The 17,735-nt window shown below is 34.0% G+C and overlaps 1 protein-coding gene across 1 annotated transcript in view; it reads right to left on the bottom strand.

Moving 5' to 3' along the window:
- Positions 1-8,938: 8,938 nt before the first annotated feature.
- Positions 8,939-17,735, bottom strand: part of LOC129754729 (uncharacterized) — a 410,546-nt gene continuing 401,749 nt past the window's right edge. Inside the window, exon 6 of the mRNA XM_055750944.1 lies at positions 8,939-16,343. Within this exon, the coding sequence (XP_055606919.1) occupies positions 16,099-16,343 (245 nt within the window). The 3' untranslated portion in view covers positions 8,939-16,098. The remainder of the gene's footprint in view (positions 16,344-17,735) is intronic.

Here is a 17,735-nt window from a genome sequence, read left to right as displayed (position 1 = left end):
ATCTTGTCCGGTGCTCGGTAGTACTGGCAAACCACGAAAATTTCCGCAGACTCATTACGGGAAGCCGAAGGCTTCGTAGCATGTACTTTCTTGAACAGTTGCTTCAGCACCCAAATCAGCGCGTTATAATCCTTGGATCGGAACACTTTGGTGATAAACCAACCGCCCGGTTTCAGGAACTGTGTGGCCAGCTTCAGGGCACTGAGCGTCAAGCAAACCTGCTGATACGCATCGAACAACCAATTGCGACCCACATTCGGGGCACCATCGTTCAAAACCACATCCGCTTTCCAGGTTTTCAGTTCCTTAGCCAAATCGGACTTCGTTTTGTCGCTAGTAATATCCCCTACCAAACTGATACATCCGGGGACGTTTTTGATGGGAAACAGATCGATTCCGATAACGATGCTGCTCACAGGCATGTTCTGTTTGGCCACCTGCATCCATCCTCCGGGGGCAGCGCACAGATCGATACATACTTGCGATTGTTGCAGAAACCCGAACCGGCGATTCAACTGGATCAACTTGAAAGCGGCACGGGATCGGTAACCTGAAGAAAAAACCCCCAAAATGAAAAAACTCCAATACGTTTTAAGACCATTTTTACTTACCGGTTTCCTTGGCGAGTTTGTAGAACTTATCCCGCCGATCCTTTCCGACTTTTGTCTTTTTACCCATTGTTCCTTGCTATGGGTATCAACACAGATCACTGAATTCACTTTTTTCTCGGTATTTTTAAGGATAATTTGCGGAAAACTTCGCGAACACAAACGAGGAACCGTACGGCGCGACCGACAACGAAAACATGTGCTTTGCGAGAAAACGACCGACACAGAAAGACGGACGAAAACAAAACTGAAGTGAGTGACTGATGAGTGGCGAGTCACTCACGAAGGAACGGTTTGGAAAATGAAAAGGCTTTTTTTGTTCACACTGAAAGTTTTTCAATCGAAAAAATGTTTGGATATTTTGAGCAAAGTTTTCCAACGAAATTAGTTAAAAAATTGATAAGCAAAACTTCATAATTTTATGATCAAAAATGAAAAAATTCTAATGATGTAGCTTCAATTAATCAGAATTTTGGATTATGAATTCTTGTTGGTGAATAATGAATAAATCCTGAAACGCGAATGCCAAAACCTGAAATTTTGTTATTTTTAATTTTGGTCACAGAAATATAAATTATTTATTGTATTCTCTGGAAAAAGCAGCACAGGAATCCAAATTCAGAACTTCAACTCTGAATTGAATTTGGATTACGAATGATGAATTTGAAAGAACAAATTACTAAAATCAGAATTCTGGCAGTTCTTAAGTCTGAATTCTGTAACCAGAATTAAATAAGAATTCCGAATTCTTTCGTTAAAAATTCATAATCTGGATCCTGAATTTGAAATTTTGAGTTAAGATTTTTTTTATTGGGATTTAAAACCGGTTGGTTTATTCATCCCCATACCATTTTTGAATTAAGAATTCTGAACTATGCATTTCGACTTCATAAATAGTGCTGCATTTTAAGTTCTTATTTTTGAATTTTAAATACTGATATCTGCACTTTGAATCCTGAATGTTGAATTACTAATTCGCAATTATTTAATAACGAATTCTGAATTTCCTAATTCTAGGCACTGAATTTCTAAAATTCTGTATTCTGAATTAAGAATTAAAAATCACTATTTTCTGAATTCGTAAATTCTAAATTTAAAACTCAATTATCTGAATAAATACTGATTATAAATTATGAATTCTAAAGCCGAATCACGATTTCTGAATTCAAATTTCTGCTTTCAAATTTAATATTTCAGATTTCATGTTTCCGATTTCCGATTTCAGATTTTATAGATTGCAGATTGCAGATTGTAGATTTCAGATTTCTGATTTCAGATTTCAGATTTCAGATTTCAGATTTCAGATTTCAGATTTCAGATTTCAGATTTCAGATTTCAGATTTCAGATTTCAGATTTCAGATTTCAGATTTCAGATTTCAGATTTCAGATTTCAGATTTCAGATTTCAGATTTCAGATTTCAGATTTCAGATTTCAGATTTCAGATTTCTGATTTCAGATTTCAGATTTCAGATTTCAGATTTCAGATTTCAGATTTCAGATTTCAGATTTCAGATTTCAGATTTCAGATTTCAGATTTCAGATTTCAGATTTCAGATTTCAGATTTCAGATTTCAGATTTCAGATTTCAGATTTCAGATTTCAGATTACAGATTTCAGATTTCAGATTTCAGATTGCTGATTTCTGTTTTCTGATTTCAGATTTCAGATTTCTAATTTCTGATTTCTGATTTCTGATTTCGGATTCTGATTTCTGATTTCTGATTTCTGATTTCTGATTTCTGATTTCTGATTTCTGATTACTGATTTCTGATTTCTGATTTCTGATTTCTGATTTCTGATTTCTGATTTCTGATTTCTGATTTCTGATTTCTGATTTCTGATTTCTGATTTCTGATTCCTGATTTCTGATTTCTGATTCCTGATTTCTGATTTCTGAATTCTGATTTCAGATTTCTGACTTCTGATTTCTGATTTCTGATTTCTGATTTCAGATTTTTGATTTCTGATTTCTGATTTCTGATTTCTGATTTCTGATTTCTGATTTCTGATTTCTGATTTCTGATTTCTGATTTCTGATTTCTGATTTCTGATTTCTGATTTCTGATTTCTGATTTCTGATTTCTGATTTCTGATTTCTGATTTCTGATTTCTGATTTCTGATTTCTGATTTCTGGTTTCTGATTTCTGATTTCTGATTTCTGATTTCTGATTTCTGATTTCTGATTTCTGATTTCTGATTTCTGATTTCTGATTTCTGATTTCTGATTTTTGATTTCAGATTTCAGATTTCAGATTTCAGATTTCAGATTTCAGATTTCAGATTTCAGATTTCAGATTTCAGATTTCAGATTTCAGATTTCAGATTTCAGATTTCAGATTTCTGATTTCAGATTTCAGATTTCAGATTTCAGATTTCAGATTTCAGATTTCAGATTTCAGATTTCAGATTTCAGATTTCAGATTTCAGATTTCAGATTTCAGATTTCAGATTTCAGATTTCAGATTTCAGATTTCAGATTTCAGATTTCAGATTCCAGATTTCAGATTTCAGATTTCAGATTTCAGATTTCAGATTTCAGATTTCAGATTTCTGATTTCTGATTTCTGATTTCTGATTTCTGTATTCTGTATTCTGATTTCTGATTTCTGATTTCTGATTTCTGATTTCTGATTTCTGATTTCTGATTTCTGATTTCTGATTTCTGATTTCTGATTTCTGATTTCTGATTTCTGATTTCTGATTTCTGATTTCTGATTTCTGATTTCTGATTTCTGATTTCTGATTTCTGATTTCTGATTTCTGATTTCTGATTTCTGATTTCTGATTTCTGATTTCTGATTTCTGATTTCTGATTTCTGATTTCTGATTTCTGATTTCTGATTTCTGATTTCTGATTTCTGATTTCTGATTTCTGATTTCTGATTTCTGATTTCTGATTTCTGATTTCTGATTTCTGATTTCTGATTTCTGATTTCTGATTTCTGATTTCTGATTTCTGATTTCTGATTTCTGATTTCTGATTTCTGATTTCTGATTTCTGATTTCTGATTTCTGATTTCTGATTTCTGATTTCTGATTTCTGATTTCTGATTTCTGATTTCTGATTTCTGATTTCTGATTTCTGATTTCTGATTTCTGATTTCTGATTTCTGATTTCTGATTTCTGATTTCTGATTTCTGATTTCTGATTTCTGATTTCTGATTTCTGATTTCTGATTTCTGATTTCTGATTTCTGATTTCTGATTTCTGATTTCTGATTTCTGATTTCTGATTTCTGATTTCTGATTTCTGATTTCTGATTTCTGATTTCTGATTTCTGATTTCTGATTTCTGATTTCTGATTTCTGATTTCTGATTTCTGATTTCTGATTTCTGATTTCTGATTTCTGATTTCTGATTTCTGATTTCTGATTTCTGATTTCTGATTTCTGATTTCTGATTTCTGATTTCTGATTTCTGATTTCTGATTTCTGATTTCTGATTTCTGATTTCTGATTTCTGATTTCTGATTTCTGATTTCTGATTTCTGATTTCTGATTTCAGATTTCGGATTTCAGATTTCAGATTTCAGATTTCAGATTTCAGATTTCAGATTTCAGATTTCGGATTTCAGATTTCAGATTTCAGTTTTCAGATTTCAGATTTCAGATTTCAGATTTCAGATTTCAGATTTCAGATTTCAGATTTCAGATTTCAGATTTCAGATTTCAGATTTCAGATTTCAGATTTCAGATTTCAGATTTCAGATTTCAGATTTCAGATTTCAGATTTCAGATTTCAGATTTCAGATTTCAGATTTCAGATTTCAGTTTTCAGATTTCAGATTTCAGATTTCTGATTTCAGACTTAAGATTCCAGAAATCAGTTTTAAGATTTTAGATTTCAGTTTTCAGATTTCTGATTTCAGATTTCTGATTTCAGATTTCAGATTTCAGATTTCAGATTTCAGATTACAGATTTCCGATTTCAGATTTCAGATTTCAGAATTCAGATTTCAGATTTCGGTTTTCAGATTTTAGATTTCAGATTTCAAAATTCAGAATTCAGATTTCAGATTTCAGATTTAAGATTTCCGAATAGTCGACTGTATTTTAGATTCTGGATCCATAAATTCGAATTCTGGTATCTGAAATTTTAATTTAATTCTGAAATTCATATTTTTTAATCTTAAATCTGAAATTTAAAATCTGAAATCTGAAAGCTGAAATTTGAAATCTGGATTCTTAAATCTGAAATTCGGTACACAAGTTTTTAAATGTGGTTTCTGGAATTCAAAAATTGTGAATTTGAAATCTGATATTTGTAATCTGATTCTAATTCAATAACTCGGGATTTATTGTTTTTTTTATCCTGCATAATTATGATAACTAAATTCTGAATTCTGAATTTTGAAATCCTAATTGAAACATCAAAATCTGTTCTGAATTATTAACTCGAATCCAACAATCTGAATTTGAAATAAGAAATCTTCATTCAAAATTTCAGATCGGATTTCTTAATTTTTGGTTTGTGATTTGAGTTCTGAAATCGAAATACCTGAATAAAGTAAATTTGAAAACCAAAAGTTTTTAAATCTAAACTCTCAGATCATTAATCTCGAAAGCTGAAATCTAGAACCTGAACTTGAAAATGTGAATTTGTAGACCTGAATTCTGGAATCTTAATCTGAAGTCGAAAATCTAATGCTTGGATCTGAACTTTGAATTCTCAACCCTGAAATTTGAATTCTTAATTTTTAAATTTGGAATATGAATTCTTCAATCTATTTTTTAATTTCTGAAGAATAAGATCTGAATTCTAAATTGAGGATTATAAATTTTCATTATTTGTCTTAAGAAAATTGAAAATCCTCAGTGTTCGGCATCGCTAACTTAAAAGCTAGCGGCGCTAATTAGATCGTTAACTCGGTCAAAGTTAGCGATCGCTAATTAAAACCGCTAAATTTTGCGTAAAAGTTATCGATCTATAATAAAGCGCTAATCTCTAATCGATAGTGGAAAGTTTTGAAAAAGATAAGCAAAACACAAATTTTGCAGCCTTTTTGGCTTTCTTACAGAAAGGCATAGGGAACGGTCAGTTGGGGATATCATTAATTAAGGGTCCAAGACCCCACTTTATAGGTACCAATCGATTCAGCTCGACGAGTTACGATGATGTCCGGGAATTTGTATGTTCCATAAAAACGTTCTTAACACATTAACTCCTATTCTAGGTTTCACGATTTTGATGAATTTAGTATCAAAAAATTGGATTTTTTTTCTTGTAGGACCTATCTCAAAACCAAAAAAAACAAAATTGTTTAAAATTTTTCTATTCCATAGAACATATCATGCTTACGTTGGCTCCAAAAAAGGTAGCCATTTGCTCAGCAGCAGTAGCCAGCAATCGCTAAATTAATTACAAAGGCGATCAAAAATTTGACAAAAATTTCAAAAAACAGCAGAGAATCGATCCCACGCCATCTAGCATGAGAGTTTAGGAGGTTAACCCCTTGACCACTAGTGAGCGTCGAGATATGTGGCTCTCAAACTTTAACAGTTTGAATTATTTGGATTATAAATGAACTCGTTGAATATAAGTTCGTTTATCCTCCAAAAAACGTACTGGGCACCTTTTTTTATATTGAGTTTAGTAATTTTTGCTATCGATTTTCTTTAATCATAATCTTTTTTATAGATTAATAATAAATAATTCAGAAATAAGGAATCCATTATTGTGTCATTTATTTCCAAAGATAATTGACACTCTGTAAGAAAGCCTCCAATCCACTGATAAGTGTATTAAATCGGGTTTTTAATTATAATATTGACTAGAAGTTGTTAAAGATTATCGATAGGGGCAGTTTTCGAAAATATTTTGTAATATTTCTGTCCATATCAGCTGCGTCAGTCAACTTTTAGTTTTAGTTAGCGTATTTGGTGGAAAGTAAAAGGAAAAACTTTTGAAATTTTTTTTTCAAATTATTCACCTGTTTGTTTACTAATTTTTTTTACATAAGTTAATGCAAATATTTTCTTTAGGTAGATGTTTTGTTTTGTCCGAAATAGTTTTTCGTCTTTATCGACATGAGTTCTCAAAAGATTGATTGATTCATTGATTTTTTTTTCTGGAAATTTCATTTTTTTACAACTTTTTCATCTCTTTTATATTTAAAGAAGGTTTATGATTCAGACATAAATTCAAGTGAAGACAATTAAAAAAGACGCTTATTCCTATGATTCCAGTCAAAATTGAGATCGAATAACTTCTGAAATCAATCTTTAAGGAAAATGTAAATACATGATCGGATTTAAAATTTGTAATCTGAATGATGCCGAATTTATGATCTTGGCCAAAACAACACTTCAAAGAGGTAGCGTTCTCCAGTTAACGGATCTAAAAATTAGCGGAACTTTCTTATCCGCTAGCTGAAGGAAAATTTAGCGAGAAAATAAATTCTCTAACCGAAAGTTAGCGGACTAATTAGCGATTAGCGGATTAGCGGTTTTGTGCCGGACACTGAAAATCCTGAATACTTTTTTCAAATTTTAAGATCTAGACTTGAGAAAAGAAAATTTAAAATCCAGAATCACTTATTAAAATTTTTTTTTTTCAGAACTTTTACAAAGAAAAAATATTTACCTTGACAATTAGGAATCCCTTTTTCTTCATATAGGCATAAATTTAGAATTCTATTTTCACAATACAGAAAATATATGAAAATCGAAATGAGACTTCCCCTAATTTGTATGATAGAAATCGTTGTGTGTTTTGAGATTATTATTAGTTAAAACATTTTTATAAAAGTAAATTGATACTTCTGCTATGAAAATTGAAAAATTAAAGAGACAGTGGAATAAAACTTCTGCTAATTGATATAAAAGAAAGTGGAACAAACTTCTGCGCATGAAAAAGTCACAGTCGATTTAATTAAAAATAATGGACATAGAAAAACAAGTCCAGTTTATTGAGTTCTTTGCTATTGTAATAAATGAAAGCAGTTTGAGAATTAAGTAAGTATTTGAAAAAAGATACAGTTGATTGAGACTTCCGTAAGTTTAATTAAAGAACAATAAATTTAGATAACTGCTTATGACAAATGTATGGTATAGAAAAAGACGTCTACTCATACGATATTATTTACTTGAGCCACGATATTATTGAGCCAAGTTGAAATAAATGGAAGCGGTTCTGGATTTTTGTGTATGAAAAATAATAAAATCGAACTAAAACTGCTTCTAGTTATTGAAATTAATTATATCAAATTTTAAACATCCACATAGTGAAAAATAAAATGATCAAAACATCTTTTTTCAAAAACAAAATCCAGAGTTTGTTTTGATTAGTTCGTATAAACCAACATAAACAAAATTGAGTTATTTACTGCAAACGATTGAAAAACATCTATTCTACTTTCTTTTACTGGTAACTTTCTCATCTATTATTGTATCGCATTCCGATTTTTCAGAAAACTCTGAGTCACATTTAGAATACAAGATTTAAAAATGTATTCCAAAACTTCAGCAGTGAATTTCTCGAAACAAGTCAGGTGGCTCATTTTACGACCTAATCAAAATGAAACCTTGCTTTATTAAAAAAAAATACGAATTTTTAATCTTCTGCTAATATAAGCAACTGGCGGACTTACTATCATATCCAATTTAAACTGACTTCAGACGACATTTTATAAGAACATCACCACCTGTCACTATACCGACATTGTTTTTGAAGAAGGGGGAGATGTGAGGGTGCTACATATATACGTCTTATTACCGGAACAAAGCCTATTCAGCCAAATATTCGTCAGAATTTCCATGCTAGTGCTAAAATTTGTGTACATTTGTTTTCGATGATAGGATAAATTTTGTAGTACCTACAAGATAAAAAATAAGTTTATTTTTGAAAAGCTAGCTTAAAAAAATTTGAATTTTTATCAAAGACACGATACTGATTCGACCGCAATCAATTTAAAACGATACCATTGTGTTGTTGTGCAACAAAGAGAAAATCCATCCATTGAACTCCTCCAAGATCGTTATCGGTCGGATAAACGATCGGAAACAGTGATGAGTGATCCGATTCCAATCCATCAAAAGCACAAACGCGGTGCCGATTTACATCACACCGTGGATGATGATGCGATGGTTCAAAGACCGCGGCACGTCTGCGTTGATGGGTTAAAGATCTACCGGAAACCCGAAAATTATACCCCAAAGTGCGAAACGGCCAAGGTGAAGATCGCGCTGATGATGATGAAGATGGTGTCGGTTGATATCGTTTTTGGGCAATCGATCTCTGAATAAAAAAAACACACTTTTTCTTTTTATTGTTTAAATTATACCTTCACAGGTTTTTTTTTTTATTTCCATATTCGTACAGTGTGTGTTTTTTTTTGCTCGAATCCACCGATTGTGGATTCAATTTCATTACAGAATAATCACTACAATGCTGCTGTACTGAATTTGTTTTTTTATTCTCTTCACTCCATGGTGTTCCATTTGCCTATATCTTATAAATTAGTACTGTTGCAGGGGGGTTCATTTTGCTACTTCCTGTGTTTTTGTTGCGTTTGTTTTTTAGGGTTTTTCGCTTTTAAAAGGGTGTTTTATTTCACTCATCATACACAATAAGATTAAAATGATGTGGAAAGAATTTGTAACAGAAAAAGATTGAAATGGTTATTTACAATAGTATGGGGTGTGTTTTGTGTGTCCTCAAATGCATTTTTTCCGAAAAAGTCTATAGTTTTTTTTTCTATATTTTTACTTTTAATTTTTCGTTTGTAAGCTGGTAAAAAATAAACCGGTACATCAGCGTTTTTTTAGATTTCAACTTCGAGTTTAGTTCTAGTCGATTTTTTTTCCTATTATGTATGCAACGATTTGTTCGAGTTTAATTGATGGAATAAACAATTACAAGTTATCATTTTTTTTTATTCTGTTACTGAAATGCATTCCATTATTACTTCGTTTCTTCGACGACACCATTTGTATAAATTCATTCAATCTATACCTATTTTGATCTATTTCTATGAGTTTTGCAGGTCGAATCATTCACGCTGAATTTCTATTCTTTTTTGTGGGCTTTATGCTCGGTGCTGCCTTCTAGCGACACGAATCGGTAATCAATAATGACAGTTCACCATGTAAAAATTTGTTTGCAGACTCTGTTGCACTTTCTATTAACTTTTTTGATGGTTTTCTGTGGTTTCCTGACATTGTGTGGTGTAAAACTGTGGCTTGGTTATCGCTAGTGCAGTTTGTTGCTCGAAATTTGCAGACGGTTTAAAATGAAACTAAACTCTCTTACCCTTTTGAGATACAGTAGATATATAGGATTAGGGCTATAATTAGAGCTTGTGAAAACGAGTAGAGCTACATTTTGATAGGAGCAACGAAGTTTCATTTTCTTCTTCAAAAGGGTTGGTGCATTGTTATTTCGCTAGTTTTTTTTGTCAGTTTACTACCTGTGGCTTAACGATTTTCTTTCCACCTCCACGCAAGTTCAGGTCAAGTTCATTTGCTGGCACAACACACCCTCGCTCGCTGCGAATGATGGTGAATGCGCGAAAGTACGTACACGTGTAGGCGAATTCGAACGTCGAGCACATGCAATGGCAAGGCAAGGCGAGTAAGATTCACTTTCATTGATGTTCACATGCGATACGTGCCGGTTTGGAAGCGATCTTTAAAAAGGGATGATAATTATGTGTGTTCAAATTTTTAAAAATTACGTTCGAAACAAATCTGTTGAAAAATTTATTTCCTTACTCTAATTCCAAAGGAAGTTGTTGGAGTTTGAAATTTCAAAATCCAACGTGGGTGAAGTTGGACATTTATGATGAGGTTGCCAGATTGCTCGGTTTTATCCGGGTTTGCCCGGATATTTAATACAAAATTTCACAAAAGTTCGGTCCGGTCCAGTTGCTTTTTTTGAGCAAGTCTCACGAAAATAATCATGAAAGGTTTTTTGAAAACCTAAAATACGATTGAAAAACTTCTGATGAGTTATGATGAAAAAAAATTTCAACACTTTTCTTGATTTGTCTTGAGTAATTCCTGGGTTTTGACTAAATTTGCCCAAATATTGCACGGACTTTTGGTCGACAATTTTAAAATAAAATGCCCGGATTTTGCCAGGTTTTTAGGTAAAGGAGCTCGGATTTGTCAGGCCTAGATGCTTGCTAAAAAAATTCCGGCAACTTTAATTTATGATCATGATTCTGATTCTGTTTCTGATTAAGATCCAGACCCTGATGCTGACCTTAATCTTGACACTTATACACATCCAGATTTAAATCCATATTCTTATCCTGATCCAGTGGCTGATTCGATCTGTATCCACATCCTGAACCTGATTCTTACTCTAATTTGCATTTTGATCTTGATCCTGATCATGATTTCAATTAAAATTCAGATCCTTATATTGATCGTAATCTTAATCTTCATCTTGATCGTAATACAAATTCGGATCTAGACTCTAATTCTAAAGTTTACTTTGATACTTTTCCTGATCATGAGCCTGATTCTGATTATTACCCTGAAATTGATACATATCCAGGTCCTTATTCTGATCCAAATTTGCCCGGATATTACCCGGATTTTTGGTTGACAATTTTGAAATCAGATATCCAGATTTTGTCAGGTTTTTTGATAAAATAATCCGGATTTGTCCGGCCCGGATACTTTCTATAAAAAATCTGGTAACCCCAATTGATGATCATGATTCTGGTTCTGATTAAGATCTGGATCAGGGTCTGGACCCTGATATTGATACTTATACATATCCAGATCTAAATCCATATTCTTATTCTGATCTTGTGACTGTTTATATCTTTATCCACATCCTGACCCCGATCCTTATCCTAATTTGCATTTTGATCTTGATCCAGATCGTGATCTCAATCCAAATCCAGATTTTAATGTTAAACCTGATTCTAATTTTGATCTTGATCGTAATACAGAACAGATCCAGACCATAATTCTTACGTTTAAACTGATTCTTGTCCTGAGCATGAGCCTGGTTCTGATCCTAATTCTGATTTATACCCTGAACTTGATACATATCCAGGTCCTTATCCTGATTAATTCGCTGATACAGATCCAGATTGTGATTATACTGCAGATCTTCGTCCCGATTCAGATTTAGAGCCAGATTGAGATTTTCTGAATAATTAGAATCCCGATTCAGATCCTGTTTAAAATAAAATAAATGTGGCAATTACTTTTGTGAAATTATCGAAATATTTTTCCGACATTTCCTTAAACATTGTGTGACATTATTTAAAAACTTTCTCAGATATTTCTAAAGCTACTACCGATCATAATTTGAAGTTCAGGTAAAAATTGTCAGTTTATTCGGTATATATTCCTGAAATATATTGATCTGTAGCGTTTTAATCTGTCAACTCACTGACAAATCAGTTTTAAGCCAGCAAATTTATGTAATTTAAAACAACAAAATGCCCAAATTTTAAAAAAATCACAGAAAAAAAGCATTTTTGATTCTTATGTTATAAATATTGATGTAGAATGAATTAAACATCGTGAATTTGAATCTGGCATCTTAATTTGTCTTACCTCATGTTCAACATCATGTAACAGATTTAGTAAAATCAGTCATTGATAAATTGGTGAAAAGAAAATCTGTATCAATAACAATTACTTATTTTTGGCACAAACAGGGCTAAGAAGAAAAACATTTAAAGTTTGTTGAATTGAGTTTGGCTATTGGTGATTTAAATTCATAAAGCAACTTTGTTGAAGATCATCAAAACTGTCTTCCGAGAAAATTAAACTCATTACATCCAGAAACATTTTTGTTTTTTTTTTGTTTTGTTTTGTACGGGATTTTCATCCTCTGGGATGATTCATCCCTATATAGAAACATTTTTGTCGAATTCAGCAGGAAATAAATTGGGTTTTCTTGCATTTTTTATGCGAAATATGGCTTGAAAAAGCACCGGGGTTCCTATCATTTCATAAAACCAAAATATGGTGAGCAAAACTCAAAACAACGGGTGAGTCATGAGCAGCGGGAATCAAATCTAGAGTTTGTTTTGATTAGGTCGTATGCACCAACATAAACAAAATTGAGTTATTCACTGCAAACGATTGAAAAAAAATGTATTTAACGTTATGGTAAAACTTGGTTTTATTTGATCAATAAATAAATTCTGGAACATGATTTGAATTTAAGATGCATAATGACTTTCTCATTTTCGAGTGTAGCTTGGTTTTAACGACTATTTGCATCGCACTAAATTGCCGTGCATTCAATAAGACGCAAAACAACAGTTCGGCGCAGTTATTTTAGCAACCTTTTGCATTTTTCCAGAAAGTGCTTCGGGAAGTGTACAGAAATGGAAAAATTCAGTCGGAGATCATGATCAATAATGTTCTAGTTATCTTGGAACAATAGAGGGCTGCAGTATGTTAAGGTAAGTTCATTGAATGTTCATTTATGCTGGGAAAAATCTGACCTTAATATTTTTTTTACAGAAGCAGCCAAAATAACTAGCGGTTATTTGGATAAATCTCCTTGAACGATCATCGGAAATATATCAGCAAGTAGCCAGCAATGTTTTGTCGACTCGAACATTCCCGATGGACAAAATTTCAACAGCGATTTTCTCGAAACACGCAATGTGGTTCATACGACCTAATCAAAACAAAATCTAGAAATAATGTTTTGTTTTTCGCGACACTCGCTAAAAAACACGAACAGATGCACGTGGTTTTGTTTATCCATTTGTAAATTTTGTTTTTAGAAAGTTTCCCAGCATACATGAAATCATACCAGGAATGATAATTTAAGTCGTTTACAATGGTGTTGCGAATCGCAATTCCAACTGCACAGTGAAAAGATCGTATAAAATGTCGTCTGACGTCAGGAGATCGGATATGATAGAAAATCTGCCATGTTTGTAAATTTTGAAATTATTTTCCTCTCACACAGGCTTCAAGAGAGAAAACCCAGTAAGCGCGTCCTCTCAGAAATCGACAGAGCATGCAAAAAATTGAGAATTGAGTCACCGAGCTTAGAATAAAACGGTTAACTTCGGCGACACTCCAAGAACGCAAATATTTTCATTCGGTTTGTCCTGCCGAGATACCAGGACAACCGGCAACAAATACGAATGCGTACATGCGAAATCAGTTTGAATCGTACACTCGTACGGTGTGGTCGCATTTTGGCCCCGTGTCCCGTGTGTGCTTTCAATCGTAGCTGTCAACTTCTCAGGCAGGCGAACACGCGTCTCGAAGGGAAACATACAAACACGATTCGGATTGTGTTCGTGTGTTTCTCTGGAGGGCGTGTCTTCGCTTAATTCGTGGCACTCATCCAAGGCACGCGTATGGTGTGTTCCTCTCTAACGATGTGATGATGCAAAATCGCCAGAGAGATCGTTACGATCCCTCTGGCGATTTGAGTTACCTCTCTGCCGATTCATGTTTACTGGGAACCATCGTCATGTTCTCTCTGCAACCAGCAGTGCACCCAGAGGGTTTAAAATCAGATGGGAATTGAGTAATATGGACCAATGGAAAACTGGAAAATATTGTCCCTTGCAACGATTTGCAGACTATGAGAGCAAAATCTTGCGCTCTCTTGCATTGTGCCGATAGGCAGCGTTGCCAGATTGCAAACCGCTCAAATCCGTAGGTTGGACGAAAAACGAAAACTGCACCGATGTTGGCAAAATGAAACTACGAGTAAGGTGTCGAATAGCGCCCAATGGGTGCAGTTTTCGTCGCTTTATAAATAAAAGAAATTTATGTATGTCTGTATGTCCACTTTGGTAGGTAAATCTTGTTTTTTCAACTTTCATACGCATTATAGAATGATGCATATGGAACGTATATCAAAACAGCATAAGCATATAGCTGATAGCTACAAAAATGTAAGCCGGGCTAATGAAGTTAGTCAACGATGAAGGTGTCGGAAGCATCTAAGATTTTTTTCCCAAAAGTGCGTCTTCCGGTTCCTTTGGTCATTCAAAACTCAACCTTGGTCTTGGAAAAAGAAAACAAAGTTGATATGCCTTTACCAGGAGAACAAATATGCACACAGTAACGGGTCACTCTTCAGCACCGTGATATCAGTAAATTCCCGTTACTTATGACTCAGCCAATTTGATTTGATCGGAGTTTTTCCTAGAACTTTTTTGAAAGAAAGTGTGGTGGGCGCGCACACGCCTGTGTGTGTGTGTGTGTGTGTGTGTGTGTGTGTGTGTGTGTGTGTGTGTGTGTGTGTGTGTGTGTGTGTGTGTGTGTGTGTGTGTTCGTGTTTATTTGTTTGTCTTAGGAAGTGTCTTCTTTTAATTTGTTTGGTATGGAAAAAATCACTTCATATATGCCCATTTTTTTGGGAGTTATTAGACATACACTCAAAAAATTCTTTTCATACTGACACCGATCTAACGGTTGATTTTTCTTGTTCATCGTTTTTTTTACATTTTCTCATCAAATATCTCAATCGTCCCACGTTACCAGGTGGCAATGAACCTCTACATCAGACAAACGTCGATCTCCGATAGCTCCTCAAACCATCGAGATGAAGTTGTCACCTCGTTGCAATAATGTGAGAACAATCACATACCATACGTGTTTGGCGCACGCACGTGGAAAACTCTACCCCTTTCTTCCGTCACTTGTGACACGAGTATTTCAGTGAAAATTTCAAACTGTCGGAATCAACTCTCGTACTTTTATTTTCATGGGATAGCTGTTAAGGTATTTACTAGGGCGCCCAGCTGCGCGACAATATGTATTACTTAATCCTCTTCGATCGAGAAAAAAAAACTTCCATTGTGCCCGTTGGAAGTGGAAAGAAGACGCCACAGGTTATAATTAGGGGTGCAACATGTTTACTTTTATTGCGTTTCTATCGTTATCGTCGTCATTAGTAAATACAATAGTTGGGGATATGTGCTGCATAGTTTGCTGCTGCATCGTGTGAGACAACTTTTGCTTTCTAAAACTAATAATAACAGGGAAGGGGTTTTATTTGTTTAATTAAAACAAGCTTTGTGTTAATTAATCAGCGTCTTACATTTGCGCATCATCGTCATTCGAATCGGAGGGGTTGGATTTTTTTTTGCAAATGCAACCACTCACGGCGCGATGAAGAGGCTGACTAATTAAGGTTTTTTTCGCGTTAAAAATTGGGTACAAAACGTCTCCATGGGGCATATTTGTCTACATAAATATACGTATAATAAAACTAATTGACTTTTGTCTGTTCGAAGATCTTTCTCCAGCCGTCTAGCCAAGAAGGTCCTCCGGAAAAAAAATCTCAGAAAGCTAACAAAAACAGATCTAACATTGGGACGCCCAGAGGAGTCCGAATAAATAGAAAATTTAAAATAAAAATAAATAACCTCAATTCAATAAATAAGAAAATAAATACAGTGCTCTATCCGCAAAGACTAATTGGTTTGGCTGTCGAAAATGAAGCTATCTCTATGTAGTGTAGAGTCTCCTCCAAGGTATTTTGTTAGGTTTTTGCTGTTGTCTGTTAATTAAACGGGAGGTCCCTTTTTCTTTATTCGGCATCGACTTTTGTGGCGTTCTGGAGCGATCGGTATTCGGGATCACGGTAGTGAGATTGTAGCGTCGGTCGGACCTTCCATTTGTTGTAGGAATTCGAGGACGACTGCTGGTAGCTGGCCGGCTGAGTCCGGGTTGGTTTGCTTGGGGTGTACGACTCTGGGGGCATGCACAGCATTCCGTACACGTTGATTCCGGGCAGTCCGGCGTACGTGGGCTGGTCATGGGCCAGGGGACCCTCTGCGAAAATAGTAACAAAGAGACAACAAGTTATAGATTAAAAAATTTAGAATAGAATAAAATAATAAAAGTTACAATGAATCCTATGAATATAAAATATCTTTTATCCGACTTTTTTAAAATAATTTTGGTGCCAAGTAGTCCGAAAAAACGGCGTTTTGTCGTAGAACTACGTCAGGAAAGCTTTCCAATTAAAGGACATCTCTTCCGAAGAATATTTTGGATCGATGGTGTATTGGTACACCAATACCAATTAAGCGCAAATACGAATTTGTGCTTGGAAAGTTATAAATTTAACGGCCGTGAACATAATTAAGGCATGAAATTTCTCAGTGTCACGCTTAGCACAATGAACGTTTCAAGCATACGAGGGTAGCTGGAGTAATTAGGGTAACGCACCTATTTTGGACCGCTTTGGGAAGTGGCTATGTTATTTTCTGTATTAAAAAAGAACATGTTACAATTTTTGACTGCTTTATCCGTTCATTACGAAGACCAAGGCTTTTTCAATCAAAACATATCGTCGTTTGTTGCAATATAACAAGATTTAAGCCTAAAAAGTCGTTTCTTCGATTATTACTCTTGGCGGTATTTTGGACCACCCTTGAACTAAATAAGTTTTTTTTTCTAAATTTTGCTATATTCACGACAGCGATTGATGCACAATTTTGCGAACATTTCAGTTAATCTTTTTCTTTGTTTTTCTTGTAGTCAAGTTTGGTTTGTTCACGTTCATTCATTCCTGAACTAACTTTCATCAACTTTTCCCCAGCCTCTATTTAGGTTAACTATTGTTGAATATTTCTTTCTGCAACCTCTTTTCCTAGAACTTCTTATTCTTTAAAACAATAATTTTCGAAATGATTAGAGTAAACACAGAAATACTCCTCTGTCATATTGTATGTTTCAAATGTTTTTAAAATCCCGACAGCACACTGCAAACTCGACGAAATTTGTCCTGCAGTGATAAATACTGGACAATTGTCTTTGATCGATACTACACCGATCAGGAAATCTGAATTGTTTCTGTTTGTAATATGTGTCCTCTATGTTCACTTGACACTGTAATCAATTTGTTCGAAAACATCAATATCTGTACATGTACCCTAGAATAACATTAACTCTCTCGCAACACTAAACATAACGCCGTGAGAGTTCTCACATAATAGTGTAGTAAGCCATTTTAGATATAAGTTAGAATGGAATATAACGTTGAATTGAACGCACGGATTTCACTACTTTCCCAATAAATCATAAATAAAGAATAAAGAATAAAGAATTTTTTTACACGAATTTTAAATATAGATACAGTAGCTGCAGCATCAGCGCTGAGAAACCATTCAAATCTAGTTCCTCTTCTTCAATCAATTCACAATCCAATTCATCTCCACA

This window comes from Uranotaenia lowii, chromosome 3 (genome assembly GCF_029784155.1).
Source record: "Uranotaenia lowii strain MFRU-FL chromosome 3, ASM2978415v1, whole genome shotgun sequence".
Taxonomy (NCBI): Eukaryota; Metazoa; Arthropoda; class Insecta; order Diptera; family Culicidae; genus Uranotaenia; species Uranotaenia lowii.
This window is presented reverse-complemented; position numbering and strand designations above follow the sequence as displayed.